This window comes from Marmota flaviventris, chromosome 20 (assembly GCF_047511675.1).
Source record: "Marmota flaviventris isolate mMarFla1 chromosome 20, mMarFla1.hap1, whole genome shotgun sequence".
NCBI classification, from domain to species: domain Eukaryota; kingdom Metazoa; phylum Chordata; class Mammalia; order Rodentia; family Sciuridae; genus Marmota; species Marmota flaviventris.
Genome location: NC_092517.1, coordinates 20,528,233 through 20,544,999, shown reverse-complemented (window position 1 = coordinate 20,544,999; position 16,767 = coordinate 20,528,233). Strand labels below are relative to the sequence as shown.

The following is a 16,767-nucleotide window of genomic DNA, read 5'->3' as shown; positions in this document are numbered from 1 at the left end:
TGTCCCCGAGGCCACCTCGCACACCCCAGAGGGCCGCTCACTCCCCTGGACTTGTCCAACCCCAGCTTCTTCCCACTGCCAGGCGCCTGGGGAGGGCTCTGGAAGTTTAGGTGACACATTGAATCGTGTCCCAGAGGTGACAGCCTTTAGGAAGAGTCACTCCCCGAGATCCCACAGGCGCAGGTGAAATCCCACATCTGCCTGAACCCCAGATATGGGTTCAGCTCTTGTTCAAGCGCCTCCCAACGGTGACAAGGACAGTCCCTCATCACTTAGGTCTTCAGGCTCAGGGAGGAGGAAACGGAGCCGTCCTGAGTGGCCTTGGTGGCTCTGATCGGCCTTTGGCAGAAAGTTCAAATAAAGCTGAGGGCCACAGCCCGGGGCCCACTGCCCACCTGACCACGCTCCTGTGTCTCTGGACCCCATTCGGGGGGGATCTGGGACTGTCCTCCTTAGTGGTCAAGGTCTGAGGGACAGGGGTGGACGCTGCAGGGCGAAGACCACAGGAGTCCAAGATGGCCGCGGGGCCAGGGACACAGAATGCGGGGCCTGGTGGCCACACGTGTACTCCCAGCCGCTCAGAAGGCACGAGGGTCACAAGTCTGAGCCAGCCTGTCCCCAGATGAGTTTCAGCATGGCCTGGGCTGTTCTCCCGGGGGAGCGCCGAGATGCCACCCGGCACACACACAGGTCCCTGGGGCCCAAGGCAGGACGCCCCTTCTAGAAGTTTCCTCAAGGAGTCCAGTGCCCGCCCCTGCGTTGTCAAGATGACCCTGGCTTTCGGGGGCCCCTTGGATTTTGCGGGGGTCTGCGAATCGCCTTCCAGAGTCCCCTCTGATGACACTGTCACTGTGCCTGGGAGTGTCACTTAAGCCCACAGTGACTCCCGTCCCCATTAGCTGTACAAACAGGCCCCTAATTAGTGGATTGGCTAATGACAGTCGCCTCTGGGGTCATTAGTCCTGGCAGACGGGCACTGTGTCACTGTCACAGAGCGCTTTGTCAGGCTGTCCTGGAAGCTGGGCCCGGGAGCTCTGCGCTGTCACCCTGCTTCATCGTCACATTTCCCCCTTGGGTCAGGTGAACTCCCTCCTGCCTCCAAACAGAGTGGATTCCTAACTGTGGATCGGAAACGTGGATCTGGGGGTAGAAAAGGGGACTGAGGAGATGCCACATCGATTCTCAACAAGGAGGTTTCAGGAAGCACAGTTGGTCCCTTTCTTAGGACATCCCTTAGGGCCGGGCTTGGTGGCACTGGGTCCCTCCTCAGCCCTGCATATAAATCAACCAATAAATAATAAAGGCCCATCGACAACCCAACACAGAGCCAGGTCTGGGAGTTTGCAAAGAGCATGTACCTTGCTTGTCATGTGGCTCTAGGGTTCCCTCGTGAGCCCAGGTCACCTGTCCTGTCTTGAGCTACACCCACACAGTGGCTTTGAAAGTGCTTTCACCCTCAGTTTTGAATATACGATAACCAGTTTGGCAGCATTGGCACAAAGAAGGGCGTCAGTGTGTCTCAGAGGTGACACTTCTCCTCTGTGCCTCTGTCCCTTTCAGACCCTCCTGCCCTTTCTATAACAAAATCTTGTTGGGCGCAATGGCGCTCGCCTGTCATCCCAGCAGCTGGGGAGGCTGAGGCCGGAGGATCGCAAGGTGGAGGCCAGCCTCGGCCACTTAGCAAGGCCCTGAGCAACTCAGCGAGACCCTGTCTCCAAATAAAATAGAAAAAGGGCTGGGGACGGGGCTCAGGGGTTAAGCGCCCCTGGGTTCAAGCTAAGGACACCCAACGGGCCAGCACAGTGTCCCTCCTGTCCATGGAGCGACCTTGAACCCCAGGCACCACACCAAGCCTGGCGTCAACTTGTCTGGGGGTGACGAGGCTGAGTCCCAGGCTGAGGTTGCAGACAGGAGGAGAGCATGGCAGGGGGGCAGCAGACAGTCCTACAGAGGAAGCGAGCCAGGCAGGGAGGTCGGGCGGTGACAGAAGGGCGCTTGGCATCGGGCTCTGTTAACACGGATTGTCGCTGCATCAGCTGCGAAGCATGTGGCGCGCCGTCTAAATGCCTGTTGAAGCCAAGGCCAAGAGTCTCCTTAAAGATAGAGAAGAGAAAAAAGGTTGGTTTGTGATAAAGGCTCACAGGGCCTCACGGGTGCAGAATTGATGGCACTTCCCATGACATACAAATGAGTCCCATAACGGCGTTGATTGGTTCAAAGGTAGCAGAAAGACATCTTGAAGAATTTTTTAAAAATCATGAAAAGGTGATTAGACAGCAGAGCAAATCTCTAACGTGGATTAGGCTGGATTGTTGGGGAGACCCAGCTCCAGCCTGCACAAGCATTTTTCAAAGAGAAAGGAGAACAATACTGGGTTTAGGTAGGGAGGCTGGGCTGGGGCTTTGGCTGGGGCTGATGGGGCAGGAAATGGCTGGTTCACGGTCCAGGAAATCCAGAGAGACAAAAGGCCCGAGTGGCTCTTTGCAGAGTGTATGTAGATGCACCCACTTCCTCTCTGCAAATTTGTAGTAGCCGGGCACCATGGCCTACGCCTGTCATCCCAACAGCTGGGGAGGCCGAGGCAGGAGGATCGCCAGGTGGAGGCCAGCCCCAGCCACTTAGCAAGGCCCTAAGCAACTCAGGGAGACCCTGTCTCTAAATAAAATAGAAAAAGGGCTGGGGACGGGGCTCAGGGGTGAAGCACCCCTGGGTCCAATCCCTGGGACCAGTGCCAACAAGACTTTAAAGTGAAGTCCTTGTCATGATAAGGGACACTGTGAAAAGTTGTACCCAGTCGTCACTCTTTTGATCCCAGCCAGCAGGCCTGTTCTTCCCAAGAGCTGGCTTCTCTTGCTGTCTGGGGTCCCCATCAACCTTTCCATGCAGACAGGCAGCGAGGTGGGGACATTTGTACACCTCAGACCTTCCCTGTAGCCTGGACGGGTCCCAAGGCACCTTGAGGACATCATCTCACTATCGCCCCTCCGTACAGGCCAGAAGCTGGGAGTCAGTGAATGGGGTGGCCCAGGGTCACAGAGTGATGAGCAGGTGGCCCAGGGTCACAGAGTCAAGGAGCAGGGGCGTCAGGTCCCAGTCCAGCTTGCCTGCCTCCGGGAGCCACCCCCAGGGGAGGCGTGGCGGGCCAGGGGACAGCGGGGACACTACCCAGCAGGAGGACTCTGAGTGCCAGGGCCTTGGGAAGCCATCAGGAGTGTCTGGGCTTGGAAATGACATATGGGACACGTGTGTGAGGAAGATAACTCTAGAAGACGGGTGTCGTCCCCTAAGCCACCACACTCCTGTCCCACCTGTGCCGCTGATGATCCTTAAAGCCAAGTGCAGGAGGTGGCATTTGTGTCCACTGGAATTCGTGCTTATTTCAGCCTACTGTTTCCTTCGGTCTCTGTGTGTCTGTCCGTGTGTCTGTCTGTCTCTGAGTGTGACCAACACGGCTGACCTAACAGACACTCTGCAGCTGCGCTCGGTCCATGGACTCCGTCTGAGCACTTGTGACTCCTTGTTTGAATTTCAGAGATAAGTGCCCCCCCTTTGCCTTTTCTAACTCAACAGACATTTATTGAGCTCCTACTGTGTGCGTTTCATGTCCATCTGTCTCCATCTAATGTGGTTGGTGGCAGAGGAAGTAAGTGTGTTTGTGATATGAATAGACCTGGGCAGGGCTGGGGCTCAGGGGCAGAGGAATGGACTTTTGGGGGTTTTTTGGAGGATGGAGCATACCAGGGATTGAACCCAGGGGCCCTCAACCACTGAGCCACATCCCAAGCCCTATTTTGTATTTTATTTTGAACCAGGGCCTTGCTTTGGTTGAGGCTGGCCTCCAACTTGCGATCCTTCTGCCTCAGCCTCCTAAGTCCTGGGATGACAGGTGTGTGCACCACTGCACCCACAAGAAATGGACTTTTTAAATCTACAGGGTGTACTTCGGGTGTCTACCCGTTGTTTGATTTGCCATTTTTCTGTAGCATCTTAAAACGGCAAAAGATACAAAATATGCAGATGAGTGTGTGTGTGTGTGTGTGTGTGTGGGTATATATACATCTTTAAAGTTTTTCCAAATGAAAAATGGTTTTGTCCTCTGATTATAAAAATGACATATGAATATTGTAAAAAAAAAAAGATACAGAAAAAATAAGAGTTTTAAAAATCCAAAATCTCGCTCTGCTTCTATTTTGATGACATCACTTTTAGTCACAGAGCAGAGCCACATAAGTGCACATCAATGGGACCCTAAGTCCCTGTGCACCATACGGGTCTTTTTTCTCACTCACAGACGTGGATATATTTCTCTGTCAATAGAGGTAGGTTCATATCTTCGTATTGAGTGACCTTACCATTCTCTTACATGATCGGGCCCAAACATACATGATCAGTCTCTGGTTGACGGATCCTTTCCAATTTTTTAAAAATATTTTTTAGTTATCAATGGACCTTTATTTTATTTATTTTTATGCGGTGCTGAGAATCGAACCCAGTGTCTCACACCTGCTAGGCAAGCGCTCTACCACTGAGCCACCACCCAGACCCGTGCTTTCTAATATTTTTCCAATATAATGAACCCAATTTTTTTTCCAATATAATGATTTCCAACAACTCTGTGACCTTATGAAAATTCTTGTGGAGGAAGTTGCTAGATCAAAAGTCACCTAGCCCAGCTGGGCGTGGTGGCTCCCACCTGGAATACAGCGGCTCAGGAGGCTGAGGCAGGAGGATCTCAAGGTGGAGGCCAGCCTCCGCCACTTAGCCAGGCCCTCAGCAACTCAGCGAGACCCTGTCTCTAAATAAAATAGGACCAGAGCCTCTGAGATCTTGCTGCTGCAGAGAACCCCCTGGGATTTACCAGGGAGTAAGACATGAACCCCCACAAACTGATAGTCCTGTGCCCCATGAGCACTGATGGAAAGTCCCCCCATGGGTCTCTTTCCAGCCGGGCGCCCCAAGACCAGTGCTGCCTGTTATAAATGTGTCCGCGGCACATTGTGGAGCTACAGTGATCTAAAATATTAACTCTCTGGCAGAACAAGCTCTTCTACCTTGATCATCTTTTCCCAACTTGTGTTTGGAGATGGATTTAGAATCACTTTGTCAAACTTCCCCAACCCTGTTCCCAGCCGGAAAAAGAAAGACAAAATCTGCTCAGCTCTTTTTTGGGAGAAGTGCATTCTTTTGAATACATTCAGTCCTCTCAAATGCCACCCTTTGATTTTATTTTCTAGTTGTGGATGGACCCCAGGCCTTTATTCTACCTCTCTGGGCTGCCGGGGATCGAACCCGGGCCTCGTGCGCCCCAGGCGAGCGCTCTGCCCCTGAGCCACAGCCTCAGGCCCTCCAATGGCTCCTTATTTGCTTTTTCTGGAAATAATTTCCAACCCCCTTTGGAAAGGTGTCAAGGGCAACACAGAATTCCCGTATTTTCTGTAGTTTTTGGCCGTAGATGGACCCAGGCCTTGATTTTCTTTCTTTATTTCCATGCGGAGGGAACGTGCGCTCTGCCGCTGCGCCCCAGCCTCGCTCTTGACAGTGACCTTTTAGGAGAACACCAAAGGCGTGACCCGGCAAGACAGAAGCAGGGACAGAGGAGCAGGAGGTCAGGGTGCACCTCACCGGGAACCCAGGGCCTGGTGGGGTCCAGGGGGGTCGGAGCTGGTGGGGACAGCGTGAGCAGAGCCCTAGGAGGTGACCAGGGAGGAACAGATGTGGCCAGGGGTTGGCTGGAGTCAGGCCAGCCTTAGTGACCAGTTAAGGTCCGGTTCTGTGTCTCTGGGTGACAGCCTTCTCCCCGGAGCCAGTGACACTGCAGCCTCTGTGCACCCGAGTGGCCGACTGGAGGGGACAATGCTTAGCACCCTCGCGCCTGGGCCTGGGGCCTTGGCACAGTGCAGACAGGCGCACGCGCTCCACTGGTGGGTGCCCAGGGTGGCCATGGCAGAGCCAGGACAGGCCCGAGAGGTAGCGTGTGGCCCCTTCGCCAGCCCTCAGTGGTGGGCACCAGCTGCCGGCAGGGTCTCCTGGGCACGTGGGTCTGGAGAGCCTGGCAGGGACTCCAGCCCAAGAGCAGACACCCCAAAACTGCAGGGAGCAAGAGTGAGCCACTGAAGACAGCCAAGAGGGAGGGGGCCGCTGTGGCCCGGGCCAGGAGGCTGGGAGGCCAGACCCGCCAGACCCTCGCCAGGCCATGGTGACCTCAAGTACATCAGTACAATGCCATCTCCAGCCCGAGAAGCAGCAAGAAGCCAGAGCCCGGGTGGCACTTAATTATTAATGCCCAAGCTCAGCGTATTGACGGAATCCCTGTCCCTGCTCAGCGTCACGGGAGGACAGACACCAGAAACCAACACTCCTGTCTCACGGAGGGACAGCTTCCACATGCCCAGCCTCAGCTCACTGGATTGGTGCTTTTTTGGGGGACACCGGGGATTGAATCCAGGGGCCCTCGAACCCTGAGCCCTGTCCCCAGCCCTTTTTGTATTTTATTCAGAGACAGGGTCTCGCTGAGTTGCTCAGGGCCTCGCTCAGTGGCTGAGGCTGGCCTCCAACTTGCGATCCTCCTGCCTCGGCCTCCCCAGCTGCTGGGAGGACAGGCGTGGGCCACTGCGCCCAGCATCTTTTGTTTTTTCTCTAACAAAGGAACAAAGACGGGCAGCCTCTCCTCCATCCTCTCTGTGGCCACCAGAGCCCCTGTGTCCTGATACATCCTCCCGAGAGCGGTCACCTCCTGGGCCCTCCCACAGGCCACTGCTCTGGGCTGGCCACCTCTCCTGCCTGCGCACCAGGGCGGCTGGAGGCCCGTGGTGATCCCAAGTGGCATGTTGATCGATGGCAGGATCTCTGGGTTCCACTTACGCAGGCTGAGTGACACCTCGTCGATAGCAGCCAGTTAACTAAGTCCTGAGTCACCAGCTGGTCCCCTGAGCGCCGCAGCGCGGGCCTCGGGTTATGGAGGAAGCCCCTTCTGAGCAGGAGGTTGGGCCTGACGAAGACGGATTGTCTGGTGGCCCTCGCAGGCTCCTGACTACAGCCTCTAATGAAAAGCCTCACCGTGGACGCCCCCGCTGCTGCTCCTCTGAAATTAGATCTCAGGAGGACACAGGATGGCCCAGTCCCCACCAGGCCACTGATCAGACTGATGTCAGCAGCGATAATGGAAGGAGGATGAGTCGACGAGATTCCATTTATTCTATAAAGTGAGGAGAGCGCTCAGAGGATCTGGGACGCACGTGTGAGCAGGCACGGGTGCCCTGGGCCGCGGGAGTCACCGGAGGGAGACAGAGACAGTCACCCAGGTTGGTGCGTGAAACCGTCTCTGCCCAGCAGGGCCTGGGGGAGGCCGGCCCTGGCTGCCTCTCCCTTTCCGGACCCTCCTGATGGCCCTGCGCTTGGAGTCAGCAAGCTTCTGACCCCTGAGCCCCGTCCCCAGCCCTATTTTGTATTTTATTTCAGGACAAGGTCTCGCTGAGTTGCTGAGGGTTGAGGCTGGCCTCCACCTTGCGATCCTCCTGCCTCAGCCTCCAGAGCCACTGGGAGGACAGGCGTGGGCCATCATGCCCGCGACTGAACCAGCTCAGGGTATTGGAAGAAGGACTCTGGAAGCCCCGAGTCTGGGGTTCGGCCTCCCAGGGCTCCTCTCCAGAGCCTCCTCTCCCCCAAGGGCTGCCAGGACCTCGTCTTCCTGCAGGGGCACCCCCATCCCAGGCCCTGCTGGGCCTCAGCCTCCGTTGTCCACGCTGAGTGGCATGTCACAACACAGACCCGCACACATGTGCCCCTGTGGGCAGATGGGGGCATAAGAGCCTATGAGGTGACGTGACGTCCTTGTCACTGTCTCCAACACCTGGGAAACCAGACACCCTCACTCTGGCTTGGCCACAGGATCCCCTCCCGTCAGCGCCACACAGACCACTCGATCTTGGTCCCCAAGGGTGGCCTCAGCAGCGGGTGGCCCTCGCACTTGTCCCTGTCGTGGGAAAGACCGCAGCGCTCTGGACGCCTTCATCTGTGCCCTTGAAGAGCAGCTGTTCACCAGGCCAAGGGTCGCTGGTCGCTACCAGTCTGACCCCTTCTGTGTGCATTGTGACAGGGTCGCACTGGGCGCGGTGGCGCACGCCTGTCATCCCAGCAGCTCGGGAGGCTGAGGCAGGAGGATTGAGAGTTAGAGGCCAGCCTCAGCCAAAGCGAGGCCCTGAGCCACCCAGCGAGACCCTGTCTCTAAATAAAATACACAACAGGGCTGGGGACAGGGCGCAGGGCTCGAGTGTCCCCAAGTTCAATCCCTGGGACCAAAACAAAAAAACAGGGTCTCGGGGGCTGGGGTGGCCCAGGACTCCTGCCTTCCCAGGTGCCTTGCCCCAGGCGGCCCTGCCACCTCAGGGAGGACACCTCCTTGGGGAGCTGTGCTCTGTCTTCCCAGCCTTTTTGAGGACAAGTGGGTGAAGTTTCTTCCAGTTGACATTTGCCCACCGTGGGCCTCGCACTGTCCCTGACGAGTCCCGGGGCACAGAGGCCTCTGCAGTCCCAGAGGCGACGCTGGTCTGAGGGACAGATCTCACACAGCCCAGCTCCTCCTGCCCTTGGGACACCCGGGGGCCTCGTCCGGGCACCCAGGACTAAGGGAGCAGAGGCCAGCAGGGGACAGGGCCCCACGAGGCCCTGGGCGCGGGGACACACGATCAGGCCACTCCTCTGCTCACTTAAAACCCACAGTGAGTCTCAGTGCGCCTCCTGTCCCACTGTGACATTCAGTGGGTCACAGCTCTGGCTCCAAGATGACCGCCGTGTGCCCCTCCCAGGGCACCTTGTGGAGACCTGTCAGCCCACGTCCAGTCACTGAGAAGAAACTTCCCCTGTGCCTCTGTCTGAGGCTGGCCTCTAACTCAGTCCTCCTGCCTCAGCCTCCCGAGCTGCTGGGATGACAGCCAGGAGCCAGACCTGGGGTCCCCCGATGGCAGAGCCCTCCCTTCTCAGGAGGAACCTGCGTCCTCAGGAGGCTCAGAGTCCAGAAGACCAGCTTGTAAAGAAGAGCAGAAAACAGCCGGGCACAGTGGCCCACGCCTGTCCTCCCAACAGCTCGGGAGGCTGAGGCAGGAGGATCGCAAGGTAGAGGCCAGCCTCAGCAACTTAGCAAGAGCCTGTTTCAAAATAAAAAATAAAAAGGGTTGGGGAAGTTGCTCAGTGGACAGGGCTGCTGGATTTTATCCCAATAGCACACTCACACACACTCACACACACTCACACTCACACACTCACACACACATACACACACTCACACACACACTCACACACACACACTCAGACACACACACACACACTCACACACACACACTCACTTGTGGTTTCCAAAGCTACTTTAATAACAAAAGAAGATCGTAAAGTACCTCAGAATATTACTAGGGTTATTTCTAAGAAATGTGAGTCAGAAATTGTTTGGCTTCCTCTTAGGCATTTCTAGAGATTTCCAGGTTTCATTGTTCTGCAAATATCCATTTGTCTAGATTGCGACAAAAAACAGTGTGGGATGTTTACGTGACCGTGTGTGGAAACCCCGTGTGGAGTCCCAGGTTACCAGCCTCAGCCCAGGGAGGCTCTGTCTCTAGATAAAATACAAAACAGGGCTGGGGACGGGGCTCGGGCTCGGGTGCCCCTGGGTTCAATTCTGATTTAAAAAATAAATTAACTGATTGATTAAATCAAATTCAAATGAGGATATCAAAAAAAAAGAAAGAAAAGCCTTCAGGAGGCAGCTGACCGGAGGCTGGCCTCCAACGCGCAGGTGCCCTTTCCCACCCTGGAGACACACCGCCCACTGTGGAGCCCACAGCCCAGTTCCTGTGCGTGTCACCTGCGGGCAGGGCCCTCGGCCACCAGCCCAGGCCTGACCCCCCCGTCCTCTAGCTTTGGAGTGACTCTGATGAACAGGACGGGCCTCGGTGGCTTCGCTGAGCCTCTGGCACGTGGGTGTCGAGGGAGGCCGAGCGCCTTGGCTCCCTGTCCTCTGGGCAGCCCGGGTCACCTGGCCTTCCCTGCTCTGTCCCCCGCAGGCCCCGCAGGGTGGAGCCCGTGTGCTCGGGCCTGCAGGCCCAGATCCTCCGCTGCTACCGTGACCACCTGAGCGAGGTGCTGCGCTGCTCAGACCTGGCGAAGGCCTACCAGCACTGCGTGAGCGCCCACAAGGTGAGCCACCCGCTCCCCGGGGGCCTGGGACACGGCCCCACAGCCCTGACGTTCCACCCTGGCCAGCCGCGTCCTCCCTTCCAGAAGGTTCTGCCCTGTGCAGCCCCAGGAGCAGGCGTGAGGCCTTGAGGCTGCTCCGGGCTGGGTCTAGCCCTTCCCCGTGCCCCAGGCCACCAGAGGAGCCCCACGAGCTCCAGGGACTCCAACCTGGGCCCTTCCCAGAGGGGGGAGGCTGGGCAGGTCAAATGCTGGGGGAAGGATGGAGGACGGCTGCTGGAGGCCGAGGCAGGAGGATCGCAAGGTGGAGGCCGGCCTCCGCGACTCAGCGAGGCCCTGTCTCTAGATAGAATAAAAGAGGAGCTGGGGTGAGCAGCCCTGGCCCAAGAAGAAGAACCTGAGGTGGGGGACACCCTGGCACACCACACGCTCCTGAGTGCCCAAGGTGCCTGTCACACGTGCCAAGTGGGGACAGGGAGGGCGGGTGCCCTGGGCAGCCGGTGGGGACACGCGAGGGCCTCTGACCTGCTGGGAGCCGCAGAGACACAGTCAAGTCTCGGGGGCGGCTGGTGAGGAGGGACCCTGTGGTGTCCAGGGACGTGTCACGGAGTCCTGGAGCCGGGCAGAGGGGCCTGACTGGACTCCGGCCGCTGTCTTTGCAGGGCTGAGCAGCCGCCATCGTCCCCGGCCCTGGCAGTGACTTGCAGCCCTGGGGAAAGGACCAGTCGTGGGACACGGACCCCAGGCCACAGCCGCTGTGCCCTGCCCTCCCGGCTGGGCGTCCACCTGGGCCTCGGGCTGGGCGGCCCCGGGCCAGGGGACAGAGCATGTGTCACGCGCAGGAGCAAATAAAGCAGATGCCTTTGTTTTCAGTCCTTCACTCGAGAAGCGCTCACTGCCGCCCGCTCTGTCCAGCTCTGTGGACCCTGCCACACAGGCCGCTGCCCCCGCGGAGTGGCCCGCCCAGCAGGGGACACGGCACAGGAACCCGCAGCAGCAAAGGCCACGCAGAAGCAGGTACAAGCGAGTGGCAAGAGGGACAGCGGCTCTGTCCAGGGATGGAGCAGGGCGGCCACCGGCCTCCTGGAGGGTCCTCTGGCCTCGGCCCTGAGGCCCAACGCACAGGCCAGGGGGGCAGGAGGTCCACGGCTGGGGACAGCTGTCCCAGAAGAGCACAGCGGGGCGGGAGGGGACAGTGGGGCTCCAGGCTGAGGGGTGTGGGGTCTCAGCGGGAAGCAGCCCCGTCCCGTGTCCTTGAGCCACGTCCCTCGGCTCTCAGGTGGAGGCTGCCAGGCCCGAGCGCCCAGCGCCCCTGTCCTGGGGGCTGTGGGTGTCAGCGGTGACCAGGGCGTCCACAGGGCTCTGAGTCTGACCGGGACAGGGAAGAAGCCAGGTGCGGGCACACGCCTGGGGCTCCGGAGGCTGAGGCAGGAGGATCGCCAGGTGGAGGCCAGCCTCAGCCACTGAGCGAGGCCCTGAGCCACTCAGCGAGACCCTGACTCTAAATAAAATAGAAAAAGGGCTGGGGACGGGGCTCAGGGGGTGAGGGCCCCTGGGTTCCATCCCTGGTACCCCTCACCCCAGAAACGTGCAGGCCTCTGCCCTGGGGGTGGGTGATCCCCAGGCCTGAGACGCAGGGCAGAGGGACAGCCAGGAAACAGGGGCCGGTGTTTGGGGGAGTCAGAGGACACCCTGGGCTGAGCCCTGCAGGCAGAGAGAGAGCCTTCTGGAAGGAGGAGTCACAGGTCACTGGCCAAGTGACCTTTGGAAGTGACATCAAAGCCATTCTCCAGCCTGAAGCCATGAGCCCTTCTGAAGACCCCCGCCCCCGGCCTGTGGCCTCCAGGGCTTTGTCCAGAGTCCACATGCCAGGCCCCGTCTCCGGCCTCTGCCCAGGAATCCTGCTGAGCCTTCGTCACCTGCCCCTGGAACTGCCGGTGGCATAGAGCACCCCCCCGGCGTCCCCCTCTTTTCCCACACCCCCCAACAGATTCCCCCTCAACAGGAGAGCGACGTCTGTGACCAGGGTTTCTAAGGAACACCTGTGGTCCCCTCTTTCTTTTAAACAAGGGACAGAGAAAGTGTGTGAAGTCACTGAGCACCTGGATCCAGCCGTACCTGAAGCTAACCAAAGCCAGCAAGGTCCCCTTTCGGTCGTCTTTTGCACCTGGGTCTCTGGTGTTTGCACTGGGAGTTCCCAGCAATGGAGCCCTGTTGGGGGGAGTAAGTGGGGGGCTGTCGTCGTGCCCCGGGCTCTTCAGGCCAAGCCAGGTGTCAGCCTCGAGTCCTCCCAAGCTGGGGAATGGGACAGGGCCCCACCCAGGGCCGCCGCAGGAGCTGACGGTGCCAGGATGCCCGCGGGGAGCCCAGCCCAGCTGACCTTCCCTCTGGGCCCGGCCCTGCCGTACCCCCACAGGCAGACCCTGGCAGACCAGGCCCGGGGCCTCCGTGGATGGACTCCTGCCCCCAAACCTCAGCCTCCCCAAAGGACCAGAGTGGGTTCAGCAGGTCCATGGGGTCCTCTCCTGAACTATTTTCTGGGGATCTGGGTTGGGGTGAGAGAAGGGCCAACTGTGCCCGTGACATGGGTCTTCCTGTGCCCATCTCAGTGTCTGCAGGATTCACACAGTGTGTGTGCACGTCCGCAGGGGTGTGCGCGGCCTTTCTGCATGTGCACACAGATGCCTCTGTGTGCGTGCCCTGAGCGGGTCTGTGCACACCTGTGTCCGTCTGTCCATGTCTCTGGGTCTCTGCACAGGCGGCCAGTGCAGGGCTGGCTGCTGTGGCTCTGCCTGTCATCCCAGCAGCTCAGGAGGCTGAGGCAGGAGGATCGCAAGTTGGAGGCCAGCCTCAGTAACTTAGTGAGGCCCTGAGCAACTCGGCGAGACCCTGTCTCTAAATTAAAAAAAAAAAATTAGAAGGGCTGGCTCAGTGGTCAAGCACCCCGGAGTTCAATTCCTAGTATAAAAAAATTCTAATTTTTCATATAATAAAAATCGTAGAGGCCGGGGCACGACTCGGTGGTCGAGGACCCGTCCCCAGCACCTCCCCAAAAACACAGTCAGACCATGGAGGAAAGGCCAAGGGGAACGTGGGGGTGGTGGGTGGGGTGCGGTCCCCGGGGATTCCCACACCCAGGCTCGGGCAAGCCGTGGCAGCTCCCCACCCTGGAACCTACGAGAACAAAGCGGGTCTGCTCTTAAGGCCCAACATGCCTCCCTCATACGCGATAACCTGGCTCATTAGATTTAATGGGCTGGTTATTCCTGTTAAGTAAACACCAACTAATTATGAAAAACATATTTGCCAAGTTTGACGATGGAACGGGATGGACCAATTACACGGTTATTCAGCCTCAGAACACACTTGAGTGATGAGGGAGGGTGCAGAGGGCGGGCGGGGAGCCGGGATGGAAAAAGAGTCTGACGGTCGAGGAGTTCCCCGCCACTCCTGCCGACTGACTGTCTCCAGCCGCATAGGTCTCCGGAATGTCTGTATTCTGGAGAATCGGGGTCCTGGGACCTTCAGAGCCCTTTAGCACAAGTGACAGACCCCTAGCTCCATCCTAGTGTATTCATCCCCAGCTCCAAAAAGAGTCTCTGGACAGAGAATTCCAAAGCAAGCTTCAGGCACGGCTGGATCCAGGAGCTGAAACAGTTACTGGGATCTGGATTCTGACTCTGAGCTCGGTTTTCCCTGTGTGACAGTTATTCGATTCTCAGCTTCTAAAGAGAACTGCTCTTTCCCTCTAGTTCCATTTTGGGGTTTAAAGGAAGATAAGAAATATCACCCTAGAGCTAACAAAGTAATATCCGGAAACTCTCAAGGGAAAGCGATTGGTTCATGGTGAGTTCAAAAAATTGGCTGGTCGCACAGCTCAGTAGAGAGTGCTTGCCTCGCAGGCACAAGGCCCTGGGTTTTATCCCCAGCACCACAGAATTAAATAATAATAATAATAATAATAATAATAATAATAATAATAATAATTTGCCAGGGAAATGCGATATAAAAGCCACACTTGAGCACACGCATCCAGTGGCTGAGATGAAAATGGCGTCCTTAGTGTTGGTGACACTGGACCCATGGACATGGCAAAGTGAGCTGGGCGCTGTGGCACACCCCTGTCATCTGAGCCGCTCAGGAGGCTGAGGCAGGAGGATGGTGAGTTCAAAGCAGCCTCAGCAACTTAGTGAGGCCCGGTCTCTAAATAAAATATAAAAACAGAGGCTGGGGATGTGGCTCGGTGGTTAAGCACCTGAGGGTTCAATTCCTGGCCCAAAGAAAGAAAGAAGCGGCCCTGGATGTGGCTCAGTGGGAAAGGGACCCGGGGTTCAATGTCAGTGTCGATCATGGATCAATGGACCACCAGGATTCCATTGTGGGGACTCCACCTTGAGCTGATCCTGATCGCCTCCCAGGACCTCACCTCTAAACCCCATAATTGGATTAAATTTCCACACTTTTCTTTTTTTCGATCTTTTTTCCAGTTGTAGATGGACAGCACGCTTTTATTTTATTGGCTTATTTTTGTATGCGATGCTGATAAATCCACATCCTTTTAAAATTCTTTCAATTTTTTCTTTTTGCTTAGCATCTGCCTATCAGAACAGTCAGCCTTTGGTTTTTGGGGAACTGGCTTATTTTGCTTAGCACGATCGTCTCCAGCTCCATCCATTTACCGGCAAATGCCATCATCTCATTCTTTTTTATGGCTGAGTAATATTCCACAGAAATCCACATCCGTTTGATCGTCTTCATCTAAAAGGAAGGTGCTGTTTATCTGTAGCTGCCTGCAAGATTTCTTTTTTTCATTTTTGGAAGTTTGAATAAGACACGTCTGGATGTGGATTTCTCTGGATTGTTGGGGATTCATCCATTCCTTGGATCTGTAGGACTCTGTCCCTTACCAATTTCTGGAAATAGTCATTATTTCTTTGAATACCTGTTCGGCCTCACCCCCTTTCTCCGCTCCCTCCGACACCTTTTGTAAGACCCAGAAGCCTTTGAGCTGCTATTTATTTCCCTTCTGTCTATTTTTTCCTGTTTTTCAAACTGGAAATTTCCCCCTTTTTCCATCCTCATATCCACTAAATTTTTCTCCTACTCTGGTATGTTACGGAATTTTTAAAATCATTATTATTTTTCCTGCTGTTGTATGTTTCCTTTTTAAAAATTCTGAACTAGCCATTGGGCCCTCCTGGATTTCCTGAGATTTTTGCACTTGTTTTAGGAATTTTCATAACTGTTCAGCAAAGCATCCTTTCCTCTTCAGTACCAGGGATGAGGCCCGCCGTGGTCCACCACTGAGCTGGGCCCTTGGCCCTTTTTTGGATCTCTTTTATTTTGGAGGCAGGGCCTCCCTGAGTCCCAGAGGCTGGCCTCCAGCTTGGATCCCTGCCTCACCTGTCAGGGTCTTGGATCAGAGCTGGAATCACCTCCGTGCGGATGGTGTTTGCTCAACAAGTGATTTTTTTTCTTTTTTTTTTTGGTGGGGGGCACTGAGGTTTGCGCCTGACTGTTGGGAGAGGAAAGTCCAGCTTCCCCATTTCTACCCTGTATTTTTAGCACAACGAGAGGCCATTGTCTCTGCTGGGAACAGTGGCCCACGCCTGTGATCCTGGAACTCTGGAGGCTGAGGCAGGAGGATCGCCAGGTGGAGGCCAGCCTCAGCCACAGCGAGGCCCTAAGCAACTCAGCGAGACCCTGTCTCTCAATAAAACACAGAAAGGGGATGGGGCTCAGGGGTCGAGCACCCTGGGGTCCATCCCCAGGCCCGAAAGAAAGAGGGAGGAGAGGAGGAGATGCCGAGAGTCTCACCTCCTGCTCTCTTGCTGTCCTGATTCTATCTGGGATGACTTTTCTGGAGTCCAAAGGCCCCGAGATGATGGGCCTTGGTGACATCCCTGGTGACCTGGCTGTGCGACTCTGGGTGACAGTGCTGAGCTGGGGGCCACAAACCCCACTGGCTTGGCTCCTGTTGCGTGTGTCGTGAGCAGGTCCCTCGAGGTCACCGCCAGGGCCAGCCCCTGCCCTGTGCCTCCTGGGCATCTGGGTCTGTAGCTCTTGGGGGACACCTGTGTGTGGCAGGGGACAGCGGGGGTGGACGCGCTTGTGTTGACAGAGTCCTGGTTGTCTCTCCAAGGCCAGGGGCTGGGCAGTGACAGATCTGGACAGAGACAGGAAGCCGAGGCGGGGTCCTGGGGCTGGGGCTGGGGCTGCAGTCAGTTGGCTAGAACTTTCTGGAGCCTGGGAATAGGACGCTGGGGACACTCCTAGTCAGGGGCACAGGATGGGGAAAGCGAGACAGGAAGGTGTCCTTGGTGCAGGACTTCAGTGTGGCAGAAGCCCTGGAACTCTGGGAAGGAAGCAGTTGGGGACAGTGTGGTGGCCTTTGGCATATAGGGTCCCCAGATGTAGGCGTCTTGAAACCACCCAGCTGGGCCACACGGCAGAGCAGGGGTCGGAGCCCCTGCCCCAGGACCAGACTGCCTGCCCTGGAACTGGGTTCTGTCCCCCGCCCCCCCGAGTGTGGGGACAGTGAATTTGTTGAGCAAGAGGGTCAGGGAGGCAGGCATGTCTGTATGT

General features: G+C 56.9%; 1 protein-coding gene across 1 annotated transcript in view; it reads left to right on the top strand.

The window, feature by feature from the left end:
* The window catches only part of Chchd6 (coiled-coil-helix-coiled-coil-helix domain containing 6), a 180,345-nt gene extending 169,283 nt beyond the window's left edge, over positions 1-11,062 (top strand). Inside the window, exons 7-8 of the mRNA XM_027954480.3 lie at positions 10,053-10,185; positions 10,845-11,062. Of these exons, the coding sequence (XP_027810281.3) occupies positions 10,053-10,185; positions 10,845-10,850 (139 nt within the window). The 3' untranslated portion in view covers positions 10,851-11,062. The remainder of the gene's footprint in view (positions 1-10,052; positions 10,186-10,844) is intronic.
* The last annotated feature ends 5,705 nt before the right edge of the window (positions 11,063-16,767 follow it).